Source organism: Anarhichas minor, unplaced genomic scaffold (assembly GCF_050575085.1).
Source record: "Anarhichas minor isolate MPS153535 unplaced genomic scaffold, ASM5057508v1 ptg000011l, whole genome shotgun sequence".
In the NCBI taxonomy this organism is placed as follows: Eukaryota; Metazoa; Chordata; class Actinopteri; order Perciformes; family Anarhichadidae; genus Anarhichas; species Anarhichas minor.
Window position 1 is genome coordinate 4,872,391 of NW_027466457.1, and position 23,019 is coordinate 4,895,409.

General features: G+C 40.4%; 1 protein-coding gene across 1 annotated transcript; it reads right to left on the reverse strand.

Moving 5' to 3' along the window:
• Positions 1 to 8,675: 8,675 nt before the first annotated feature.
• sema3e (sema domain, immunoglobulin domain (Ig), short basic domain, secreted, (semaphorin) 3E) lies at positions 8,676 to 17,327 on the reverse strand. Its single transcript, XM_076088990.1, has 16 exons — positions 17,164 to 17,327; positions 16,789 to 16,848; positions 16,277 to 16,396; positions 14,822 to 14,915; positions 14,400 to 14,516; positions 13,664 to 13,806; positions 13,458 to 13,572; positions 12,655 to 12,724; positions 12,427 to 12,571; positions 11,936 to 12,161; positions 11,632 to 11,723; positions 11,156 to 11,197; positions 10,754 to 10,920; positions 10,341 to 10,411; positions 9,888 to 10,021; positions 8,676 to 9,176 (listed from the first exon to the last, which is right to left on the reverse strand). Exons 1-16 carry the CDS (start codon positions 17,257 to 17,259, stop codon positions 8,676 to 8,678), a joined length of 2,193 nt encoding a protein of 730 aa, XP_075945105.1. The 5' UTR covers positions 17,260 to 17,327.
• Positions 17,328 to 23,019: the final 5,692 nt, after the last annotated feature.

The following is a 23,019-nucleotide window of genomic DNA, read 5'->3' on the forward strand; positions in this document are numbered from 1 at the left end:
TGTAATTGACTGACTTGATTGTGTTAGAATGGGCATGATACACAGGTGGAGTTACCGAGCCTTGTAAGTCTGCTGTGTGTCACCAGGGAGCATGGTTTGTGCTTTGCCTTCTCTCGTCCTCGCTCCCCATCATGCCAGAACACTGCACAAGTCTCTAAAGCCACCCAGTCTTTTTTTCATGACCAGTGACCATTGCCATCTGACGTACTAAAAATACTCTTAAAGGAACAGTGTCCACAGAGCATCAAGACACCGTTATCGCCACTTTCGCTATTCGTATCTCCCTTTTCTCACCAGCCCCTCCCTCGGCTGCTATGTCATGAGAGAATTCTATCGATACCATAGTTCACGCCCCAAATCCTACAATCCACACAGTGAGCAGGAAATCACTGCTGATCAGAGTCAGACTGGCAAAGGGGAGAGGAGTGGGAGGGAATGAAAATAAGAGTGAAAATATATACATCTGATAATGGAAATGACAACACTAATTTGATAAATACCATAAAGATAAGGAGGAAAAAGCCATTTGCAGATGTTAGGGCAGAAATGAAGTTGAGAAGCAGTTGCTCTAAATAGAAAAGGAAGGAGGATGTAGCAGAGCTGTGGATGCTTCAATGCTAATGTATGCCTTTATTGGAACTGGCAAAGGCCAGAGTTAGACCTCTTTCTTGCATCAGACATATCTTGTTGTCACTATTAATCTCAAATATTAAAAGGCAATTGACATTGCACAATTCTGCATTATGTTCTCAGAAATGCTTCCCTTATAATGGCAGAGTGGACAAGCCTTTGAAATACACATTTCAGCCATGTGACTGAAAATGTATGCACCCTGCCACTGAATAGATAAAGCTTTAATTGTTGTTGGTATATCTTCCGAAATATATTGCTGTTTGATAAAACGGTGTTGTTTGCTGTTCTGCAGGGAGATGGACATCAGAATGTTTGCTGAGGTGCTGTGATGAGGTCCAGACAACAGGCTGTATATAATTGAAGAGGTGTAAAAGAAGATGGGGTTTTAGACACCAGCCTCCAGTATACAGTGTCAGAGGCAAACCATGCTCTGTTAACAAGCAGGTACTGTACCAAGGGAATATGTCCCTTCACAAGAAATCTAAAATGATTCAATAGCATTGTGTTTAAAGGTTTACAGGACTGCAGAAATGTTCACATTTGCATTTATATTTCAGTGCAAAGTTTCTGAATCAATTCGTTTAGGTCTATTTAGCTTTTGCGGTACAAACCACACATACTTTACATTACTGCTGACACCTTTTTAATGTAAACTATAGTTTTAGATTTTTGATTTGTATTTATCATGTTCAGGCTGATTTCCATTCATTTTACAACAATATAAAAAACACCTTGCAAAGGCTTACAACCTGCTTTAGTCTATCAAAATGAGCACCATGTTTGATTGCTTTGCTGTCAGAGATGTGTTACCCTCTTTATGCTAAAATATGTTAATGCATATGAGTGCACATCTATTTGGAAAAGTCTGTGTTGCAGTGACACATAATAAAAAACAACACAATTAAGCCTCAAAAAGGTTTATAATAAATGGTAGAAATGGTGTGATCCTCAAAGTGGGGAAATAGTGGCAAAGCTGAATATAAATGAATGAACAATTTCACTTATTATTGCTCTATTTCTAGGCATCCTTGTCTTGACTCTCTCTATTCCTCTCTAGTCACTTGAAAAACACTGGTGACAAAGAGAAGCTGACCTTATATGTGCGTGAGTGTGTCCCCATGATTTCTAAGATGGAGATCATGGAGAATAAGAGGCATCACTTTCTGGTGTTCTTTTCATCGGCAGTTATGCAGTGTACTTATATCATCTTCATTGGTACCTTCTTGGCATGAGACTGTGGAACAGCAAAGAAACTATACCACCTGGTGTGTGTGTGTGTGTGTGTGTGTGTGTGTGTGCGATTGAGTATGCACACTGTACTCAACCTGCCCAGGGAGAGGATCCATTCTCTCATCAAATATTCACCATCAGCCACAGGCTCCCAGCTGCCTGCTGCTGTAATGCGCACACATTGCTGTGTTATTGGTTCCTGATGTATTCGCTGGAAAAAGTGCCTCATAAAATGTTTGAACAGTCCATTATGAGGATCATTTTTGAAGTTTATGCAGCTTGGCTTCAGGTGTAACTCCCATACAGCTACACCTACTTGAATGCAAGCTGGTTGGTTTGCTAGAATGTGAGTTCAAAGTCCATTTCCTCTCAAAGATGTGCTCATGCGCTTCCAGAGTATCTTACAGCTATTTGTATAATCCCCCCCCCCCCCCCCCAATGTACATATCATGTTTGTCTATCAAAGTGGTAGCAATGTTGATAAACACTTTCTAATAAAGCCAAGGTTGATGTATGAATAGTTTGATTGAAAGACCTGTGAGAAAAATAATTAACGCCCCCATGTGTGCATTTACTCTGCTTCTGCCTATAGGGTGTCTTATTTATTCACAGTGTTGGTATGTATTCAGCACTGTGACATGAGCCACCGCCATCTAATGCATTTATGAATGACAGTGAAAAGAGAAAAACAAATGTACGTGACCTGAAACCGATATGAGTCAAATGTGAACTTATAAATTATAAATGTCTAGAACTCCATTACCAAAAATGGAAACTTGTGCTGAAGTGCAGTGATGGAACAGATACAGGCTGCCTACAACTCTTGGGGTATTGCGTGAAGAAGCAGAAATGTAAATTACATTAATGATGATAATCACGATGCTTACTGTATGTTGCATAACATTGTACATGAACTACACAGACTACAGTCATGCAACAAACATCCTGTGGATTATCTTCTAAATTCGAGAATTAACAATAAAGTATTTTAGATTATATAAATTATAATATAATATAAAAGATTCCCTCAAAATGAATGAGTATAGTATTATGATACTGAACATTTAAGGATACTGTAAACTGTTACAGATGATGAGCTAAACATCATAATCACTCCAGATATGATAAAACAGCCCCACTAAAAGTGTCTTTATTTTAAATTGTAAGGTATTCTGTAATAGGCCACAGATAAAAAATACAGAGTATAGTACCTTAGTAGTAATATTTCATTGGGGGAACTAATTTCATAGTTGACTTGTTTCATGCTATCATGAAATGCCATCAGCTCAGACTGCTGCTGCAAACACAACGGGGTTGGTTGAGGGACAGTGTCAGACATGATTCGAAACAAATCTCCAACACACCTTTTTGCAATTTGCAAGGATATTATATGCAAATATGGATTTTTATTTTTTTTTGTTATGCATTGTTGAGACATATTTGCAAAATTAAGATTACATTTTCTTTTGTACAGTACAGGGTCTGTGTAGCAGGAATTAGGTGGCAAAAGCAAGGTAAAGCTGGTAGTTAATCAGTGATGTATTACACATGAGACCAATCTAATTTAATCATTTACAAATGTACTACAAGACTCTTTGAAGAATGTTTCCTGAAATGTCACTAAGGGTGAAAAATCAGCTTAATACTTTAATTAGATCACTCATATAAATCCTTACTTTTACTGAGGGAGCAACATCTGTTGGCAACTAGCAGCCTCAAGCAGTCTCTCTCTCTCTGCAGCTTTGAGTCAGGGGGCTGATTCATTCAAAATGTTGTCTTGAGCTTTGCTGTCCTCATCTCGTATCTCCTCTCTACAGTTGGAGATAACTATTCGGTTCATCTTCATCAAAATATTACAGTTGTTATCTGGTAGTTTTTCATTTCCTATGATTTAGCTTTTTGTAATTTAATTCAGGGATTATAGCATATTATATCAGTGCGGTATACCAATTTCATGCAATTCTTAGTTTATAATCAATTTTGATTTTGAGTTTTTTTTTATAACGATCTAGCTTTTTCAGGACAGATAGTAAGATACAGTATCTACATATCTTCAATACTTTGATTGACCTCAATTAAAAAATGAACATTTTAATATAAAATGCACATTATAGGCATATTGATTAGACGAGTGAAGCTGCTCAGGCAACACCCAACCACTCCAGCGGAAGGTTAAATGCTTACTTCACATACTCACATCACATGCAAGGCTTTGAATCTTCAATACATACGCTTTTTCAGTTAAACAAATATTTTGAGACTATGGATATAGAGGAATTCCTGCCAGTACACTACCTGCCTGAGTGAACCGCTTCAAACATTTATATTTCCTGTGTCTAAATTCATAGTAAAGCTTTTGTAAATAATGCTACACTTTATGATTTACGTAGAGCCAATATGGTGTGTTGATTGACTGAACTTGCTATTTGTTGTTTAACAGCCTTGACCAGCTGTTGGGGCGGCCACTGTGCAAAGGTCAGAGTGATGTAATGAGAATGATGCAGGGATAAAGAGATGGATTAGAGGAGAGAGCAACCTCCACAGGGACACAGATGTAGTGATTACACCCAGATTAATGACACAGCACATGCGTCACACACGTCATTCACACACGTCATTCACACACATCCATGGTACGGGCATTTCCTTCACTGAACATTATGTACTTTAACGCGTGCAGACACAAAGACAAGCGGCCAAATAGGCTGCTTACTTTTATATTTATACATTCTGCTGGAAAGGCATTCCAAAAAAAACAAACGCATGGCAATATGTTGTGGTTATTTTCTTGGTTGTGCTAAATAGCATTACTAATTTATGTTTGCTTTCACCGTGTTAAAGGCTTCCCTGTTTCTTACTTGCATCAGGTACCTGTCCCACTTCAAAGACGTGTTGGTCCCATGAGAGGCAAAGCCCCAAGGTGTGGGGAGCACAGAGGTTCACATCACACATACACGCTCCTCTGTTTTCACTGCTTTGCTCACTTCTCACTCTTTCACTGATTCACTTTGCCTTCTTTGCTTTACTAGCAGAAGAAAAAGGCCAGATGATCTATGTCTCCCATCTTTCTCACTCCCTCGGCTGTGGGGTTTGTGAGCTGTGGGAATCATCACAGTATTATGGGTGGTAGGCATCTTTTATACATATAAACTCCTACCAGGAATGACAGCAAGGCACGTACACGCTTGTGGTCTCGTGAATCATGTTGAATGAATGGATTGAATTTGTATTAGGCTGTATGTTGTATAATGCTTTTGGAAGCCACATGTGGGAGAAAAAAAACAAAGATTATGGACACAAATAGACACATAAATAGAAAACTGCAAAATTACATTTTGTAGCGGTCAGTCCAACCTCTCCTAATGCTGGTTATTTATCATTGCTACTAACTACAGAGGGCCAATTCTGTACCTCAGAGACAGCTGTGTCAGCAAGATAACACACAGTACATGTTGACACGCTGCTTGTGCAGTGTGGTCATGTCTATATTATTTCAGAATCCCTTTGTATTTCGTGTATTTTGTGTGTATCACAATATCTATTGGTAACAACAGTATGCCTTAGTCTCTTTTGTCCTAACCTGATATGTAATCCAGGCTACTGCCTGTACCTCTACTGATAGTAGCTTATCAGATCACTTGATGTTTAACATTCACTTTTTGCACCTGTTGAGAACATCTAAAGATAAAGAACAAAGGCTTGACACATGAACAAATACTAAATATTATTGTAAAATTGGAGCAAATCCAACAAGGTGAATCTTTTGGAAATATTAAGAGCAGGGCGCTGCAATCATAACCTAAATGAAGTCTGAGCAAGTAAATCCAGAATATAAACATTTTTATTTATTTTATTTACAACAATTTATTTCTCACGCTTTAATCCATAGTTTACAGGTCAGGATGAGAGTTTATTAAGTGAATATGAAGCAAAAGGCATGAAAGCGAGAGACATTTTGCCATAGTGGAGAGCTTAAGATGTGTGAGGTTAGAAAGGGAGAGAGATCCTTCTGTTAATTTCTGTTGAGCTTTCACTCTTATTTACACAGACATACCCATCAAGGCTTGTATATGAATGCAAACAAAATTCGCAAAAACACGTACACATACAATACACTGTACTTGTACATACTGACAGCATGTAGAGTGTTACTGGTTGTAGAGGCTCGTTTACTGTTTGTCCTCCAATGTTCATTTTCCTCTTCCTCTTTCCCTCGGTGACATTTTCACTTGTGATAAAGCGTTCTGGTGCATTGGCTCCTGATAGAAACAGCACTGCGTGGGGACGACAAAGGCTACAAGAGAAAAGGAGTGGGTTCCAACAGAGGAAAAGGAAAAGCACTGTCATCTTTACACAGTGACAGAAACATGGAGAGCAGCCTGTTTATTGTAGTAGCCTTTGACCTTTTAATCCCTTTTGTAGATCAATGAATGGATTCAGAGCATTTCCCGAAATATATGATGTCTAGAAGAAATATGTGCAACTCCAGATTCATGTTGGTTTTTGCATCTGTTCCTCAATGGCATCTATCTGTGGGGTCAGAAGCTCCATCCAGCAGTGAAATGCCAGCTTCAGTCCCAGAAGAAAAGAAGCCTTTGAAGCTTAACTAAGAGGACCAGCCTCATACATTAGAGTGTGATTTAGTAATGGCTACAGGGACCATTGGCTAGAGGGGGCCAGGGGCCAGAGTAACAGTTGAAACTTGACAGAGAGAGAGAGAGAGGTGGGGGGATGCTTTGATGAGGAGGGGAGCTGAACTGGTTCAGAGCCTGTTGCTATGGTAGCCATGTGGAATAAATCAGCAGCATGAATCCCATTCTCAAATGCCTTCAGCACCCCACCGACTCAGGTAGACCCACACAGAATTTGAATGAGCATGATAACCTAGTGTGCAGCTCACCGTGAGTAAAAAACACAATCACAACGAGTCCTCAATGGTTGTTTGGATTTTGTCTTTCACCAGCAATTGGCACATTCTACAATATTAGGAAAAAAAGCAACTTCCTTAGTATCATGTTTACAGCACTTCCTCTATCAAATCAAAATATAGCATTACATAATTATGAAAATGTATGTTTTAATCTAAGTGACAACTGCACTCAGCTCTCTCTCTACCTTTTTCTTTCTGCTTCAGTGGCTGTGTGTGTGCGTGTGTGTGTCTGTGTGCGTGGATGTGGACTGAGTTTACATTGTCATTATTGATAGCTAACCCACAGAGGTGACACCAGGGAAGGATGGTCCATTTTTTTTAATGGCAGGTATTTATACTGGGTATAGCATATACAACATGTCCAATTTAAGTCAAAGCTCTTAGTTGAAGAATATTCAAGGAGAATGATGAGTGACTATATTAAACCTTGACTGTTTCCACCCTATTATGAAAACAGGGAAAACAACAAGGTCAAAACTCTCTAAAGTGACAAAATGAAGAGATAAATAAGGCACAATATGGAAAAAGAGGTGGTCTTCCAGACTGTTTTTTAGCAAAACCCATACAATGCATTTTACTGTAACATCAGATTGTTTGATGTTTCTGTCATCTCAGGATTAACTGAATGTTCATGAGGCTGACTCATCAGTTTTGCTAATTGCAAGCTTGGGTGGTCACTCTATTTGTCTTTTTTCTTCTGGGAGAAATGTGGTGTTCTACATTGCAGTTTTGTTGTGGTAATTATGAATCCCATCTGCAACATCATTTCATACGAACAAAAGGCGGGAAATGAAGATAGAGGAAGTGATAGAGGGAGAACAAGAAGGGAGAGAGTGAAAGAGAGAGAGAGAGAGACAGAAGGAAAGACGAGGGTACAGCCAGCAGAGAGTGATGACTTTAAATACACAGTTATAGTTACCAGATATGCACACAAAGACCACCCTGGATTTGAGATAAATACAATATACAATACACCCAATACTGTTGGTACATTTGATCTGTTGATGTAAATGTGGACACTTACAAGAACAATTAGATTCACTGATGGGACCACTTTTCATTTACTGTAACAATTTTCACAAGTGCTTAAATAGTAATTAATCCATTGAGGTCAGAATTATAATCAAAACATGCCTCAAATATCAATAATAGTGGAATTGCAGCGTTCGAGTGTATGATTTGTGCGGCTATTGTAACCACACACACCACAGGGATGACCATACTATCATCAACAATTAGCATTATCATAAAGCTCAAGGCATTATTCACTGTTCAAAAACTACAACACTATATTTTCCAGTTTATGACATCTAGAAACAGCTAAAGAACTCAAAGGATAGACAAAGAAAATAAGTTATCATAGTAGCAAAAAAGATTAGAAGGCCTTTACCATAGTTTTCTCTCATAATAGATACAGTAAGAGGTTGTCATATTGAGCCATTGAATGAAAGGTGGGTTTAGTGTGGCAGTCTGTGTGCGTTTTGCTTGACAGCTGGGTTGGGCTGGGTCGGTCCACAGGAGCTTAAATATTATATTCTCTCTCTTCAGATCAGAGGCAACATAGCTAAATCAGTCCTCCATCTCCTTCCAGATCCTCTGCTGCTCTGACACTGACTTGTAATGTATTTACACAGGGTCTGCACCACATAATCAGTCTACATCACACAAAAAGGCAAAATGTTGTATTTTAAAAATAGGTGGAAACATCACAGTCAAACTACTGATAAATGTCGCTACAACAGCTAGACAGCCTGCTACAGTACTGTTGTTACTGCTCTTGTTGAAAGCAAAGTGAATACCTTTTACATGGTGCAAACACGGACTGAGTCTGACCTTTAGAGTGTGTTGGTGTGTATGTGTGTGTAGTCAATCTCTGTTCTCCTCAGGTGTCCATGGTGTGCCTGGGCGCTCGGTGGGAGTTCTCCTCTCCTCTCCCTTTCCCTCTCTTCTCGCCACTCAGAGGACCATACTTCCTTTTGGTCTTTTTGCGTTTTTTATCAGAGCACCACACTCTCTCACAGTACTCCTCTACTCTCTGAGCATCCCCGTAGCCAATCAGCTGGAGAAACTCCTTGTACCACAGCCTGGAGTGGGGGCCTGGGACTGAGGATGGCCCCAGAGCCCTGGGGCTGATGCTGGGGACTAGTGGGGGGCCCATAGAGGAGGGGCAGGCAGCTGCAGCTTTATCTCCTTCCCCATCATTGGCCCGGTGGATCGCTGACTCCACCCTTTCCCCCCTGAGCACGTGTAGAGAGATACGTAATAATGTGTGCACATATCCATGTTCCACAGTCTGGCATACGTACATACCAGCATCAGAGCTTCTCACTCGTAAAAACAGCAGCCCGTGGGAGGTCATGATAACTCGCTCATCACCTCGAACCTATATGGTGGTAAAAACATAAAACATTTATTTCTAGCCATTGATGTTGCTATTCTTCAAGTCTATCAGTATAGACATTTCAACCACTGCTGCATTAGTTCTTCTTTCGAGAGACATTTTAATTAAAAAACCTACAGAACTGAAGGAAAAATGAAGAAACATTTGAACTTCAATAGTGCACTCAATACAGTGACTTCTGTATCTAAGTTTCTGTGAGGTATATAACCATCCCAGTTTTCTGTTTGCTGTAGTTTACACTGCATGTTTGAATATAATGTTCAAATATAAACATTAAATATATTCTTATAAACTTAAATTAATTTTCCATGGTTTGTGGGACTCTACTCACTTGAAAAATCAAGATAAATACCCAATAACAACACCTTCCAAAAAGAATGTCACATTTACACACGGACAGTCCATGAACCTCTCTATGTAAATGTAATACCATTCACCCCCTTTGCACTGAAGTAACAGCAGAAATAACAGTCAAACCAAAACTATTTGCATGGAAGGATATATATAAAGGGGTAAGAGGGACCTTTTGTTTTTAGAGTGGTGGACACAATAGCAGTAAGTGGTTAATAAATATTAAATATGATTCTGACTCTTATAGGTTTAGTGTATTGTATGTATGTGCGTTTGTAGTGCAATAGCCTGTTTAGTATGTTAACGTTTAGATTATTTTATGTACAGGTCCATCAAACTCACCTCGTGTTTCTCTCTGTCTTTTTGTAAGAACCAGAGGACCTTGGCTTGAAGTGATCGAGGGACACACTCGAGTAAAGTGCTGTTGCTCTCCACACCGTACACCAGCCTCTCCTCAGCTCTTTGCCATTGTTCATCTACACACACACACACACACACACACACACACACACACACAAACATCGTAAAAGATGCGGCAAGAGAGATTGCAACGAACTGATGCGACCTTTCATTAGCTGACAAACAGAGTGGATTGTTCCAATCAACTGCAATGACATGGAGAGGTCATATATTTTCATCTTCAGTCTAATGCTTCTGAAGAACTGCATAATTTCCTTGCTTGTGTATAGTATTTGTCTGACACATTTGTTTGATACCAATGAATACACACACACAAACATGCACACACACACACACACACACACACACACACACACACTCATTTTATACACTAACCATCAATTTGCAGCCCATTGCACAGCTGGACAGCGTTGCCATGGCGAACATCCTGCCGTCTGAATCGTCTGCTGAGATGGGAGCACGGGAAGTAGAGAGAGCAATTTTGAACATGTGAGGAATGTACAAGAAACGGGTGAAAAAAATCAAACAGGGTGACAGAGAAAAAAATCACAGAAAGAGGGATGGTGATCAAGGGTGCACTGATTGGTATTAAACAACACCTGGCTATCATGTCTCTCACAGCCTGTGATAATGACTTGGCAAACCAGCCTCAGAGCACTGTGACATTCAGTGCAAGATGCTTTGATGGAACAGAACTACTGATAAAGGTGTGAACAGCTGGTATCACACACACACACATATCTGCAAGGAGAAAATATGGTCCAGTCTCTGAGTGTGTGTGCTGTTACCTTTTGGTGTAGACTCCAGCAGGGTAGTATCTGGTGCAGGTGAGACCATCCCAGGCACAGTAAGGGTCTCTGGCCAGACAACAATCAGCACATTCGGAGCCATAGAGGTCACACTGATACAGTCTGACTTGGGCCACTCCCACTTCTGACCCAACATACAGCTGTTGCTGTTGACCCAACAGCATGAGCACCATTAATATCAGCACACAGTTTAATTGGATTCCATACTTGTGCTTTCTGTCTTTACCTCATTCAACTGGGTTATATTAGACACAAGTAAGCAACAGAACAGCTCAATTATGTCAACACAATTTAATAAAAAATGTACCAATGTTAACATCTTGTGGCTAAACAACAGAATTGCATGAGTGAACAGTAAATGGATTCACATGGTCCTCTTACCCGTTTAGGTGATATTAGGATTTCTCGTATTGGTGCTGACACCTGCAAACAGGAAACATCTTACTGTTATTCAAAAATAAAGTTGAATCAGTGGATCGGCATATGCTATAAGAATAAAGTAACAAGAGCTGACAAAGTTAGCAGTGGTAAGTTTGTTACTAGAGGCTTCCTGTCATGCTTCTATTCATCCCAAATCAGGCCTAAATTAAAAGGCTTGCAGACTAGTTTTCAAATGTAACTGATCTCAGTAGAGTTGATATCTTCAAATCATTCTAAAGATCTCTCACAGCAGGTCTGCTGCTCAGTCATACTTTTGATGATGGAAAGGAAGCAAATCAGCAATCTATGTTTTCAAAATACCCCGTTATTGTGTAACTGCAGCAATAACCGACTGTGGTCTGTTTGCACTAAAATAGAGAATTTGCTCGGTTACAGGGTCTACTTTTCTTTCACATTGTGTAGCTAAAAATGAGTACCTTAAATACTTGCAGCTCTTCCAGCAGCACCTCCTCCATAGTGTCTGTGTCTTTGTTGTAGATGGTGATAACTTTCAACACCACTGAGTCATCTAATAAAGAAGACAACAATGTACACCGATTTACAACCAGTGCAAAGATTCAAAACTGCCTCAGTATATGCAACACCTGTTTTAATATATGAGTTTAAACCATCAAAATGTTGTGTGTTTGTGTTCAGAGTATCTTCTGTTTTTCTTTCATTTTTGCAATATAATGCATAAGGCATTCTGTATTACACATTATTCTTCACATGTGTGTGTACCAGTGCCGATGTAGAGAACATGATAGTGTCCGTCCTGCGCTTGGACTCTATCCACGGCGATCTGGGTCAACTTTCTCCCGCCTGGCTCTGTCTGCAGCAGGACAGGTCTACGGTGCTGTGGAAGGACTGGACGATGCATCACAGGATGAGAACGCACGAACCGCAAAACCTCATCAGGAAACTCCTTAGAGCTTGAGAAGCCACCTCCGTTCACTTTACTGGCACACTGTTAAAGAGAGGGTGTGACAGGAATAGAGAGGGGCAGGGACAAAGACAGATTGGTCATTTATACAAAAAAGCTAACAAAAAGCTGACATGCTATCGTTTGGCTCAGACTGGCCCTGTATGACCTGCTGAGGTAGCAACATTGTTCCTCCCAAATGACGTCTGTCATGGACTTAGACTAGTAGAGAGTGCTGTGAATGCATAATGTTGGTACATCAGGGAATGACATCCTGTAAACATGACTTTATTCAGACTTAAAGACTCACAGATCCAGGTCGAGGGTAGGGGACTCTGTCCTCATAAGCTGTCCAGTGATGCTCAGGTCTCTCTCGGTAGGCAAATGGACCATTAAAGGCTGCTCTTATATCTTCCATGTGATAGACACATACTGCATAGCCTTTAAAAACCGCACTGCAAAAGAAGGTTTAATTAGTGATTTTATGGATGGAAAAGTGTGACTGTATAATGAAATGCAGACGTCACACTCCATTCACCTTGTTGTGCTAAAGAGGCCAAATATTTCAGGGTTGTTGCGATCCTTGTTCTTCAGCACAAACACATCCTCTGAAACACAAAATATTGAAATTAGCTGTTGTTTGTTTGCCATACAAGGTTGACATTTTAAATATAAAGTAAACTTAATTCCTGCTAAGCATCAGCATGTTTGCACTGTCTTTGTGAGCATGTTATCATGCAGACCTGTGCTAAGTGCAGCTTCACAGAGTCGGTTGAGACAGTTTGTTGAGTACAGATAGTCTTTTGGGAGTCTAGGTCTGAAAGATTCTCCTAACAGGTTGAGCAATTGGTTAAAATTGTTCTTCTCCTGCAGCAGACGGACAGATATGTTGTTCGTCCACATGGATAAAAGACTCTTTGTGGATTTTGGAAATATCTTCAGAACCGCAGGATGCCTTGTTAAATGAGTTTCTAGAGTTGTCAAATATCAGCCCTTCTTTATTTCTTGATTTTTTAAAATTGACAACAGATCTCTGTGACTAGAATGTAGCCTGAATATAATACATGAGAGGAACTCACTGGGGCTTTAGTCACTCTATACATCGGCTACTGGCTGTGCATCTTATGTAAACAATCCCAAGTGTTGAAATGTGTTGTTTTAGCATACTACTAAACTGTAGGTCAGAACCACAATGTAACAAAAATCCTTCATACCACAGTGACTCTTCAAATCTTGAGGGACGTAGATGCAGATGCGTACATTAGTGTCAATCATTATAAACCTTGAATGTTAACAATACATAAATAACATTGCATGCAAAGAGTTTCCTTGTAGCCCCACCAAGTTCATCAAAGTGTGTATCAATGCCATTTTCTCCAGCCACAGAGCAGATGAGACGAGTTTTCAGGAAGGAGCTCCATCTATTCACCAGCATTCTCTGTCCTCCTTGGTCATTCTGAGAGACGGAGGCAGATATAGAATGTGAGTGCTGCTGTACTTTGGCTGGATAATGGCCAGACATCTTTTCACAGCATTTGCATTCTCACCGCACAGACTCGGCCCACACGAGTATACACGGCCTTGTTCCCTCCCTCGGCATCCATCTCTTGCTCAGTGAAGAAGAAGTAAACTTTATCATCATCTCTGTCAGCGTTGTCAGGAATAACTGCAGACCCTACAAATTTAGGCTCTGTAGGGAGAAGAATTTGTCACAAAAGGCTTGGAATGAAACACAAAGTTAAAAACTGGTTTATGCAAACTGTATGCCTGTTATTTATAAGCTGTTCATTTGAAATGAATCCCCATAAGGTTGTTATGGTCTCTCTAGAAAATATATAATTAATTGCCAGGCCAGGACTGAGAAAAACATATATGCAAGGGAAGATATTGTTTAACTATTTAAAAATTAAATTAAACAACACAAGCTCATGAATCCTCAAATAGAACCAGTCCTGATAAGAACAGTTATATTGACAACATGTGGAAGGCACACAGTATCTACACTACTCTCGGCCAGTGTCACATTTTATTTGACGTTTATTAACCAAACAATTAAATTTGATTTACAATCATGAAACTACCAGGTTTGGGAAGGAACACAAGTATAGATCATTTACACTATCAATCATCACATCTCATGGGAATACCATCTCATTGAACTGCCACACTATTCTTTATATATTTTTGAAAACATGCTTTGTTAAATTTGTAACCACATATTCTATATATGTTTGCACTCCCTTGCATTCAAAAGGATATCAATTTCCTGTAAAATACACCAACCATTAAGTTGCTGCTTGTCGTCTCTTTCAGTGCGTGTGTAGGTCTGGTTGTTAAGTCGACAAAACGCACCATCATTCTCCCAGTAGTCTGTGTACAGGCCAATATACAGCTCTCCTCCTAATATATGCACACACACACACACACACACACACACACACACACACACACACACACACACACACACACACACACAATTAACAACAATGCATACAAATAAATGTGCTTAAATGTGAAACCCCTTTTACTGTGATTGAAATACAGACATGAATAAACACCACAAGATGGCAGCATTGACTGGTTATAGGTCAACAAAGTGAACACATCTCCCCCATGTAGAATTGCATCCTATGAGTGAAAACATACATCACAAACTGTGCTTTTAGCTCAACTGATGGTGAGGTGATGAGTGATCAGTGTCTTACTGGAGAGCGTAGACGTGCAGGGGCTGTTGGTGTCGTATGGACAGCGTCCTCTGCCACTCATGATACTGTCTTCTTCAAGAGCAAACGGCCTGCCCTAAGAACATTAACACATGACACACAGGCATAGTTATTCATACACAAACATGCATGAAACACTCAAAAGCTGTGCCCTTGCAAAGGCTTTACCAAACATCCAAACAAACCCCAGGAGGTGGTGCGTGGAGAGAGAGAGACAGAGACAAAGGTGGAGGAGAGAGAGGAGGGATCAGAAAGTGATGGATGAGAAAGAGGAAGAAAGACAGATGAGACCAGGAGTGATGGATGACCGAATGAAGGATGTTTGTCTGGATGTGTATAACCAACATAGTGAGTTCACTACTTCTAGTCTTCTGCTCCCATTACCCCACAGCAGGTGGCAGAAACGCACTTGTGCAGACACACACTCACACACACATACAAAGAGAACTCCCTATATAACCACAGCTTTTATCTTGTGGGCCACCACACTGTTTATGACTGTCACTGGCAGAACGGAGGGGATGTCATATATTGATTTACGAGTATCCCCAGAACCCCACTGTGCTGTGACTGCTCCCCGGCATAAGCAGTCTGGGTTAAACTCATCCATCATATTACAACAAAATCAAACGTAAAATAGGTCAAATAGGCTGATACAATATTACCCTACATTAAGTACTCTGGAAGGTGGGCTGCTTTTTTGTTGTTGTTTTGGCCTATGGTGCATTAATACTTAATGTGTTACTCAGTGGTCTGCTTGGTAAATGGCAAAAGTATTTTCTCATTAATCGTTATGTAAATATTATTCAGCTCATGCTTAAGGGTAATTGTAATCTCATACACCAAGTATAACATTTTTATGAGGCAACCTTGTTAAGTATTCTTAACAAGGTTAATATATATATATATATATATATTATATATGGACCCAGTTTTGCTCACTCTATGAGCATTCCAATGATATGAGTGATGGTTAAGAGTGGCTGGCCTTTTTCCCTGTTTACTCTGACAGCAATAATGTCAGCTTTTTTCACTAAAAATGAGAACCTTGTGTAGAACAATCCTCTCCCTCTAAGGAAAACAAAAACTCCACCCTCTCTTACTGTCATTTCCGTCTCCACCTCACATCACTTCTTGTTGCTAGGAGGTTATACACTCAATGACAGTAGCATGAGATTAGTAGCTCAACATTCCAAGCTGTACTAATAGTTCTAGGAGCTCTTGGCTAAAACATCAAAACAGTGTGAAGAAGATTTAGGCTACTCCAACTAAAGAGACAAGTGAGTACAGCAGAGGAGCATGATGCAAAATTTGGCTGACAGTATAATGATGAAATATGCAACATTTTCATTCAAATAAGGAGCAGGAGGAACCCTTTTCATAGCACTTGAGTATTTGGTTGTTAAACCAAACTCTAATTCTGTCTTTGGGACTCACCTGCCCAGTGTGTCCCACTCTGACCAGGACACAGATGGGGTTAAAGGCTCCTGTTCCACAGACCAGCAAATGAGTCTGGTTGTACTGTTGCAAGACCTTGATGTAGTTAGCACACTCCGACTGTTGGAAGAGATACAGAGATGAAGCAATGGGTGGGGAGGAGGGTTGTTGGGTGAGGATATATGAGGGTGAGTGAGGCCAGCAGAGAAAATGATGTACTGGAAAAATTCCAGGCCTTTTACGGCCTCATCAATAACATCAATACTTCAGGTTAAACAAAGGTTAATGAGCACCATGAGATATCAATCAATTCATTCTGACAGTATCTATCTCTATAATGGATGTATCTACCCGCATATCAAATTGATTTGACTGCATATATACATGCCAAGTTAATGCACATTATTAACTGGGCATTTGTGCTTTACTCTTGAAAATCAATCTCATCCATTCTACCAATGCCCAGTTGAGAACATGTATTTGTATGCAGTCATGTAGACCGTGTCCCGTACCTTTTCCCTTCCCTTCATCAAACACTCCTCGATCTGAGATTCTGTACTGGCCCACTGGATCTGTGGGAAAACACAGTCACGCTCACATATTTACAATGAAGATGTTTCAACATAAATAAATACAAATACATGAAATATTTATTACACAAATAGTTAGGTGTATATTATGTTCACTGCTAATAATCTCACAGGGGTATCGTACCACCTTTTCAATTTCTAATTTGAAAAAAGACTCAAAGTTAAAGTGCTGTTTTGCACTGATAACAGTCCTATGACGATGCACACATGCACAAATAGTTTGGCTAACCTATGGCCCTATGGGTGTGTGAGTTACAACATGTCTCTCTTTCTAGTGAGAGATGAAAGCAGGCCTACCTCTCTGTGGTGTGTGTTGACCCGGTCCAGGCTCAGGGAGAACAGAGCATTCTTGGCCCCAACATAAAGCCTCCCATGGCCCTCATCCAGCAGCATGGTCTGGGGCTGAAGAGACGCTGTCCCATGTCCCTGGAACACCCAGGTCCTGTTTAGCTGCCAAAGCTCTGCAGACGACAAAGCACGCACAAAGAGATTAAGACAAAACAAAAGCAACACAATAGAGGTCTGCAATTAAGCAATTTCAGCTAGAAAGATATAGATAGGTAGAAAGATTTCAAACACCCTCGTCTTTATTCTTGCCTGTACTAACCAGCAAGATTACATTTGACCAAACATCAAGGGATTTCTAACTGCTCCAATAACCTGCGTCTATGTCCCAAATGGCCCAATGGCCAAGGGCACATTGCAACATGTGTTTCTGATTCATAGCTTCCCCAAGCGGGGTTCAAAGAGCAGCAGCAGGGTTATCTTTATATCTCACCTCTCATGTGGCATCTATGCTTCCTCTCACCCAAGTCAGCTACGCTTCTTTGTGTCATTGGCTTGGTCATGAATCTACAAAGTGTCTTGTTTTTACCATCAGTAAAAGTCCAAATGGCATAAAAGAGTACCGGCCACTCAAAGTCAACCTCCCATGCACCAGTACGTGCCGATAAACTAATACTGAGAGAAGAACGATAGCAACCATGAACGCACTTTGCAGAAGCAGGGATGGAAGAAGTGGGATATGAGTCCTGGGAAAGATGTTGAGATTAATAGGAGGGACATTTGATGTACAAGCCAGGGTTTATGGACACTTTCACCAGGAGGAAGCAGTTTTATCAGACAGGAAACGGAACCAGTCTCTTTATCAGCCATTAGTTTTAGATCAGCTGACACTCCCTGTCAGTCTTGCTTTAGGTGTTGTGAAATCCTACTTTAAAACAGAAGCAGTGGACCATGACAGATATGTCATGAAATATAAATGCACACTCATCAAATTGCACACCAAGCAGACACAGATAGTCTACATGCACACATGCAACGCCACCCAGTTGTATGATTGAAACTGACAAGCCGCTCCTCTATACCTGCTCTTTGTGAGCTTCTGGAGAGCATGAGGGTGAAAGGATTTAAACAAAGTGCTGAGGCCCCAGAGGTGTGCACTTCCTCTGGCGTGCATTGGCCTGAAAAACCTTTCATTAACACATGACCGGGTTAGACCGGGTGTCCTTGTAAAAGACGAAATGGGGATCTGGTGTGTGTTAGCACAACTTTTGAAACCTCAGACAGATTTAAGCAGTCAAGCCAGGGTTTGCGAACAAATTTATAGCACTAGCATTGCTCATGCTTTATTCCCTCCATTTGGTTTTACTTTCATCCACATGTGGCAAGAGCTTTAGGGGTAAAATGAGAGGAGACCAACAACACCACCTGGGGAATTGCACCCCAGGAAACATGGACTTAAGAACCTTAAGATATTGTTTTGAGAATTGACAAGGCACACCGATTCATTACTGATCGGAAGTAGAAAAGTGTTTTGTAAAATGAACCAAAGGTTTTTTTTAAGGAATCAAAAGCAATCAAATGAGCATGGATGAGAGCTGCGGGGAGGAAATATTAATGAACAAATGAAAATGAAAAAAAAACAATAAGGGATTAAAAATAATTTGTTATTATAAATTAAGTTTATTACTGAAAACTCTAAAAGTACATCACAATCTTTAATATTCTAAAATGTCCTGTCCAACATAACTAAGCAAAACTGCAGGATTTAAGTTGAGGCCACTGGTGGGGAGGCAGACTACACTGAGGAGTGCCCAGTGGTGCCACCGGTCACTCACCATAGGTGCAACACAACTATCCCCACAACAGAAATTGTGCATTCTACACTCATATCCCAGTGCACATGCATGCCACTGGCAAGAGTCACTCACTGTAGGAATGACAACAATGGCGTATCTGTAACACAAAACACTACCAGCCACCACAGAGACAGGACAGAGGCCAAAAAACAAAGAGGCTATGCCAACAAGTGTCCTTTATAATCTGGCCCTGATTAGGGAATTGGTTGGGGGAGGAGCCAGCCTTAGGGCTGCATTCACAACACCCTATGCTGCATTCACTACTTGGGGAGCATTCCACACATCAGGCCATCTGTGCACTGCTCTTCAGAAAACTCCCTTTAAATGAAGAGAGAGTAAAATAAATGGCGACCACCAGCATGATTGTAATACTATGCCAACCTTACAGCTCCCTCAAATAATGCTGAGATGTCGTTAAATGCAAGGGTTGCAGGGGGTAATTGTATGATTTGTTTTCCTAGCATCTGTATATTTTTTGTGATACTTGATCTCCAAGATAGAAAGAGAGAATGTTTATCCAATTTTTGTAGATTACTCAGAGCAATGGCATACACTCTGTAGAAGGTTTTATTTGTTTAACATAGGATTAGATATCCACAGGGGAGTGGGTGACTGTGTATATTTTGTTGCTATTAAGATTTCTACGTTGGAGACAAGCGACTGTTTGTTTGAGTAGTATTGGATCTCGGGTGGTTAGGTGGCAGAGACTGAGGGGATGTGGCAGTGGCGTTCTGCCAGGGCTCAGACATGCTTCCTGTAATTATCTAATCCACACACACTTTGAGCTCTTTCTCTCCCTCTCTCTTAGTCACACACACGCATGCACACACACACACACACGCACACACACACACACACACACACACACACTGTCTCTCATCTCTATCTTCCTTCTGAGCTAAGTTGAATTTGTATTGAGGATAGTAAACAACTCAACTCCAACTTTTTCCACAAGTGTTAGGCCGAGCTCTCAAACAATCAGCTCCTTCTTCATGTGAAGTTGAATCTGCTACCACTTATTTAGATGACAGACGTGAAAGGCTATTTAAAGGGATGGAGTAAACAGTCCACGAGCCAAACCCTTTTATTTTCATCTACTTTTCACTTGTCTTTTTTAATAATCTTGAGTAGCAGCTGATTTATATGGAGGCATGCAGTGCATACAGCAAACAAGCTGTTTTGCTCTCTCTCACACACAAACACAAATACGGATACATTTCGTTCTATACTTTTGTTTAAATGTGTAGAATTGTAAATACGATATTTTAGATGTCTTCAACTCTAAACTGGAATGTTTCCATGCCATGCTCATGTGGTTAAACAAAAAGAGGAAACTATAACAATGATCAGCTTCAAAGGAAAGAGAAAAAAGGAGAGAGAAAGAAAGAAAGAAAGTTCCATTCCCACCAGTATGCAAATACAAGTGAAAAGAAACCAACACATTCTCACTCCCAACTCGTTAAAGACCAACACTAAGTCAGTGGCCCTGAGGTTCAAACTATGACGCTCTTGCCCTCCAGCATTGGTTTTGGACACGTCATGGACGGCGTGTTAGTTTCAACTCGTTACATGCATCTTGTCTTTTCAAAATACAGTTCCATCTTCACAGGAAGTTAGGTTTCGGAAAAAAAACACTTTAGTTTAGTAAAAGAATGTGATTGACGTTAACTTGACTGACTAACAACTCAAGTAACCACCAAGTGACAAATGAGTCATATGCTACTAACGTGAGTCACGTGACTAACATGACAAAGTGTGAACATTTACTTTTAGTTTAGCACCAGACATGAACAGCTAACCTTTTTTTTCCCATTTTGTCACATGAGTCGTTAGTCACGTGATTCATTTGTCACTCGATAGTCACTTGAGTCAGTGGTCCAGTTAAGTCCACCATGCTCTTTCCTTAGACCTTACTAAGTGATTTTGTTGCCGAAACCTAATTTCCTGTGAAGACAGAAGTTTGTTTTTGTAACAAGCTGTCACTCACATGTGCAAAACTGACGCTGCTTCATAGTTTTAAGCATAGGAGCACTGACCAATCTGCATTACAGCGGTCTCATGGACGAAAGTCCTGTGTTTGTTTGACCCATCCACCGTCCCTCCCACCCGCCCTAAGTGGAATATTGCACACTTTATACTCCTTCTGTTGCTGTGAGCATCTAATAATGATACGGGTGGGTTTACGTTGGAGTTAGTTGAAAGCCCTGTGCGTCGCATACAGATGTTAAAGCTCCGTATGTCAGTATCAGATGCCCTGACCAAGTTTCAGCATTTGACGAGTTGGAAGTTGTAAAATCTAATTTATAATAAGGTGTTGATTAATCAGCTTACACAGAATTTCAGAGTTACAATTAAACATGGATGCGATTGCACTGACAAACCGAGAGACAAACAGAGATCACAATGCTGTTTAAAAGGTTTCTTCTCTGTGATTATGTGCACCGGTTGCAGACAGTTGAGGCCACTGCTTAAACTGAAGAAGGGAAAGGGGGGATTTCCGCAATTCCCCTTTCTCTCTCTCTCTCTCTCACTCTGTCTTTTCTCCAAGTTTTTCTTGCCATCTGCAGCCAATGAGGGCTCCTTAGCCGTAAGCTAAGGAGCTGAGAAGAGGAGGGTGTTCCTCCATCAGCAACTGAGCCAGGGAGACACATGGCCCTACTGTGATCTCACTTCAAATGGAAAACACAGGGAAAAAGGACTCCCTTAAGACAAACACTTTCCTCGGCTGTGTGAGGAGTGCTGAGAGATGCCCGAGAAGATATGGTAAATATTCATGTTTAGTCAAAGATAAATGCACACAGGAGTTCACATAAAAAATTCCTCAGGAAACTTAAAAACACAAATTTCATTTGCTCATACGCACATTTCATTTCAGAAGTAAAGTGGTAGGCAGTCTCATATTTCCAGTGAAAAAAGCGTATGTAGGTTTACGTATTGAGTTATGGGAGTTGTGCTGGAACAGAAACAAAGAGAATGATTGGAGTGGGCTGGAGTTAAAGTTGACGTGAATGAGGAGGGAGTCTGTTCACCTCGTGCCGTCAAGGCCTGAGACTGTGGAGCCCCTGGATGGGGAGGGGGTCAGGAGTCGGAGAACTGGGGTGTGATGCTATTATCGGTTTACAGCCTCGTGTTCCCGTATCCTCTTGTGTGTGCGGGGAGAATGATGTCACAGAGAAAAATTAAAGCCACATGGAGAGAGAGAGAAAGAGAGCAGCGCATGTTTCTCTGTAATAAAGACTAAGTGTAAGTCTGTGACCTGATTGATGTTATAAATCAGGGGTGCACATTAACAACTGACAGTTTATTTTGTTATTGGACCGAACAGGTATATAAACCTCTTAATCGAACCATGCAGTGATCCCATACAGTATGTGTGTCACAAATGGACATTTAATCAAAGTCCATCTACATCAGCTCCAAACTATATTTCCTCAAATATACATGTATAACTTTGGAGCCCAACTTAATTAGTTATTGATGTGGGTTACTGTGTGTCAATGCATGAATGTCAAAAGAAAAAATGTAAACAGATTTTGATATGTGCTGTGGAACATCTAAAGCAATGTCAATACAGAAAAAAAGGTTTGCTCAGTTCTTTAAGCTGCAGAACACAGTGAACACATTTAGATTTCTTTGCTGTATTTGTAAGTGTATTAGTTATTACGTTTATTACCCTTTTAAGGTTATTATAAGTTTAACCAACAACTTGAGTCGATTTATTCCGTTTTGTTTCTTCTCTGTCTCCCACTAGTTGGCATAACAAAATAACAAGCATTGCGTTTAACTGCCATCCTACTAGCAATTGTCATTTCTGTGTCTTGAAGTGCTCACCTCAGTTGTCATCTGTCATCCTCTTTTTTTGCCCCCTTTCTTATAATATTGCAGCATTCTCTCTGAAGACTTTTTGTGCCTTCTCTTTTTTATCCAGGCCCCACACTTTACTCATCTCCTCTCCCTGATCCCTTCACCGGGAAAAGGTCAGAAAGGATATTAGAGTTTCACCAGCTGCCTT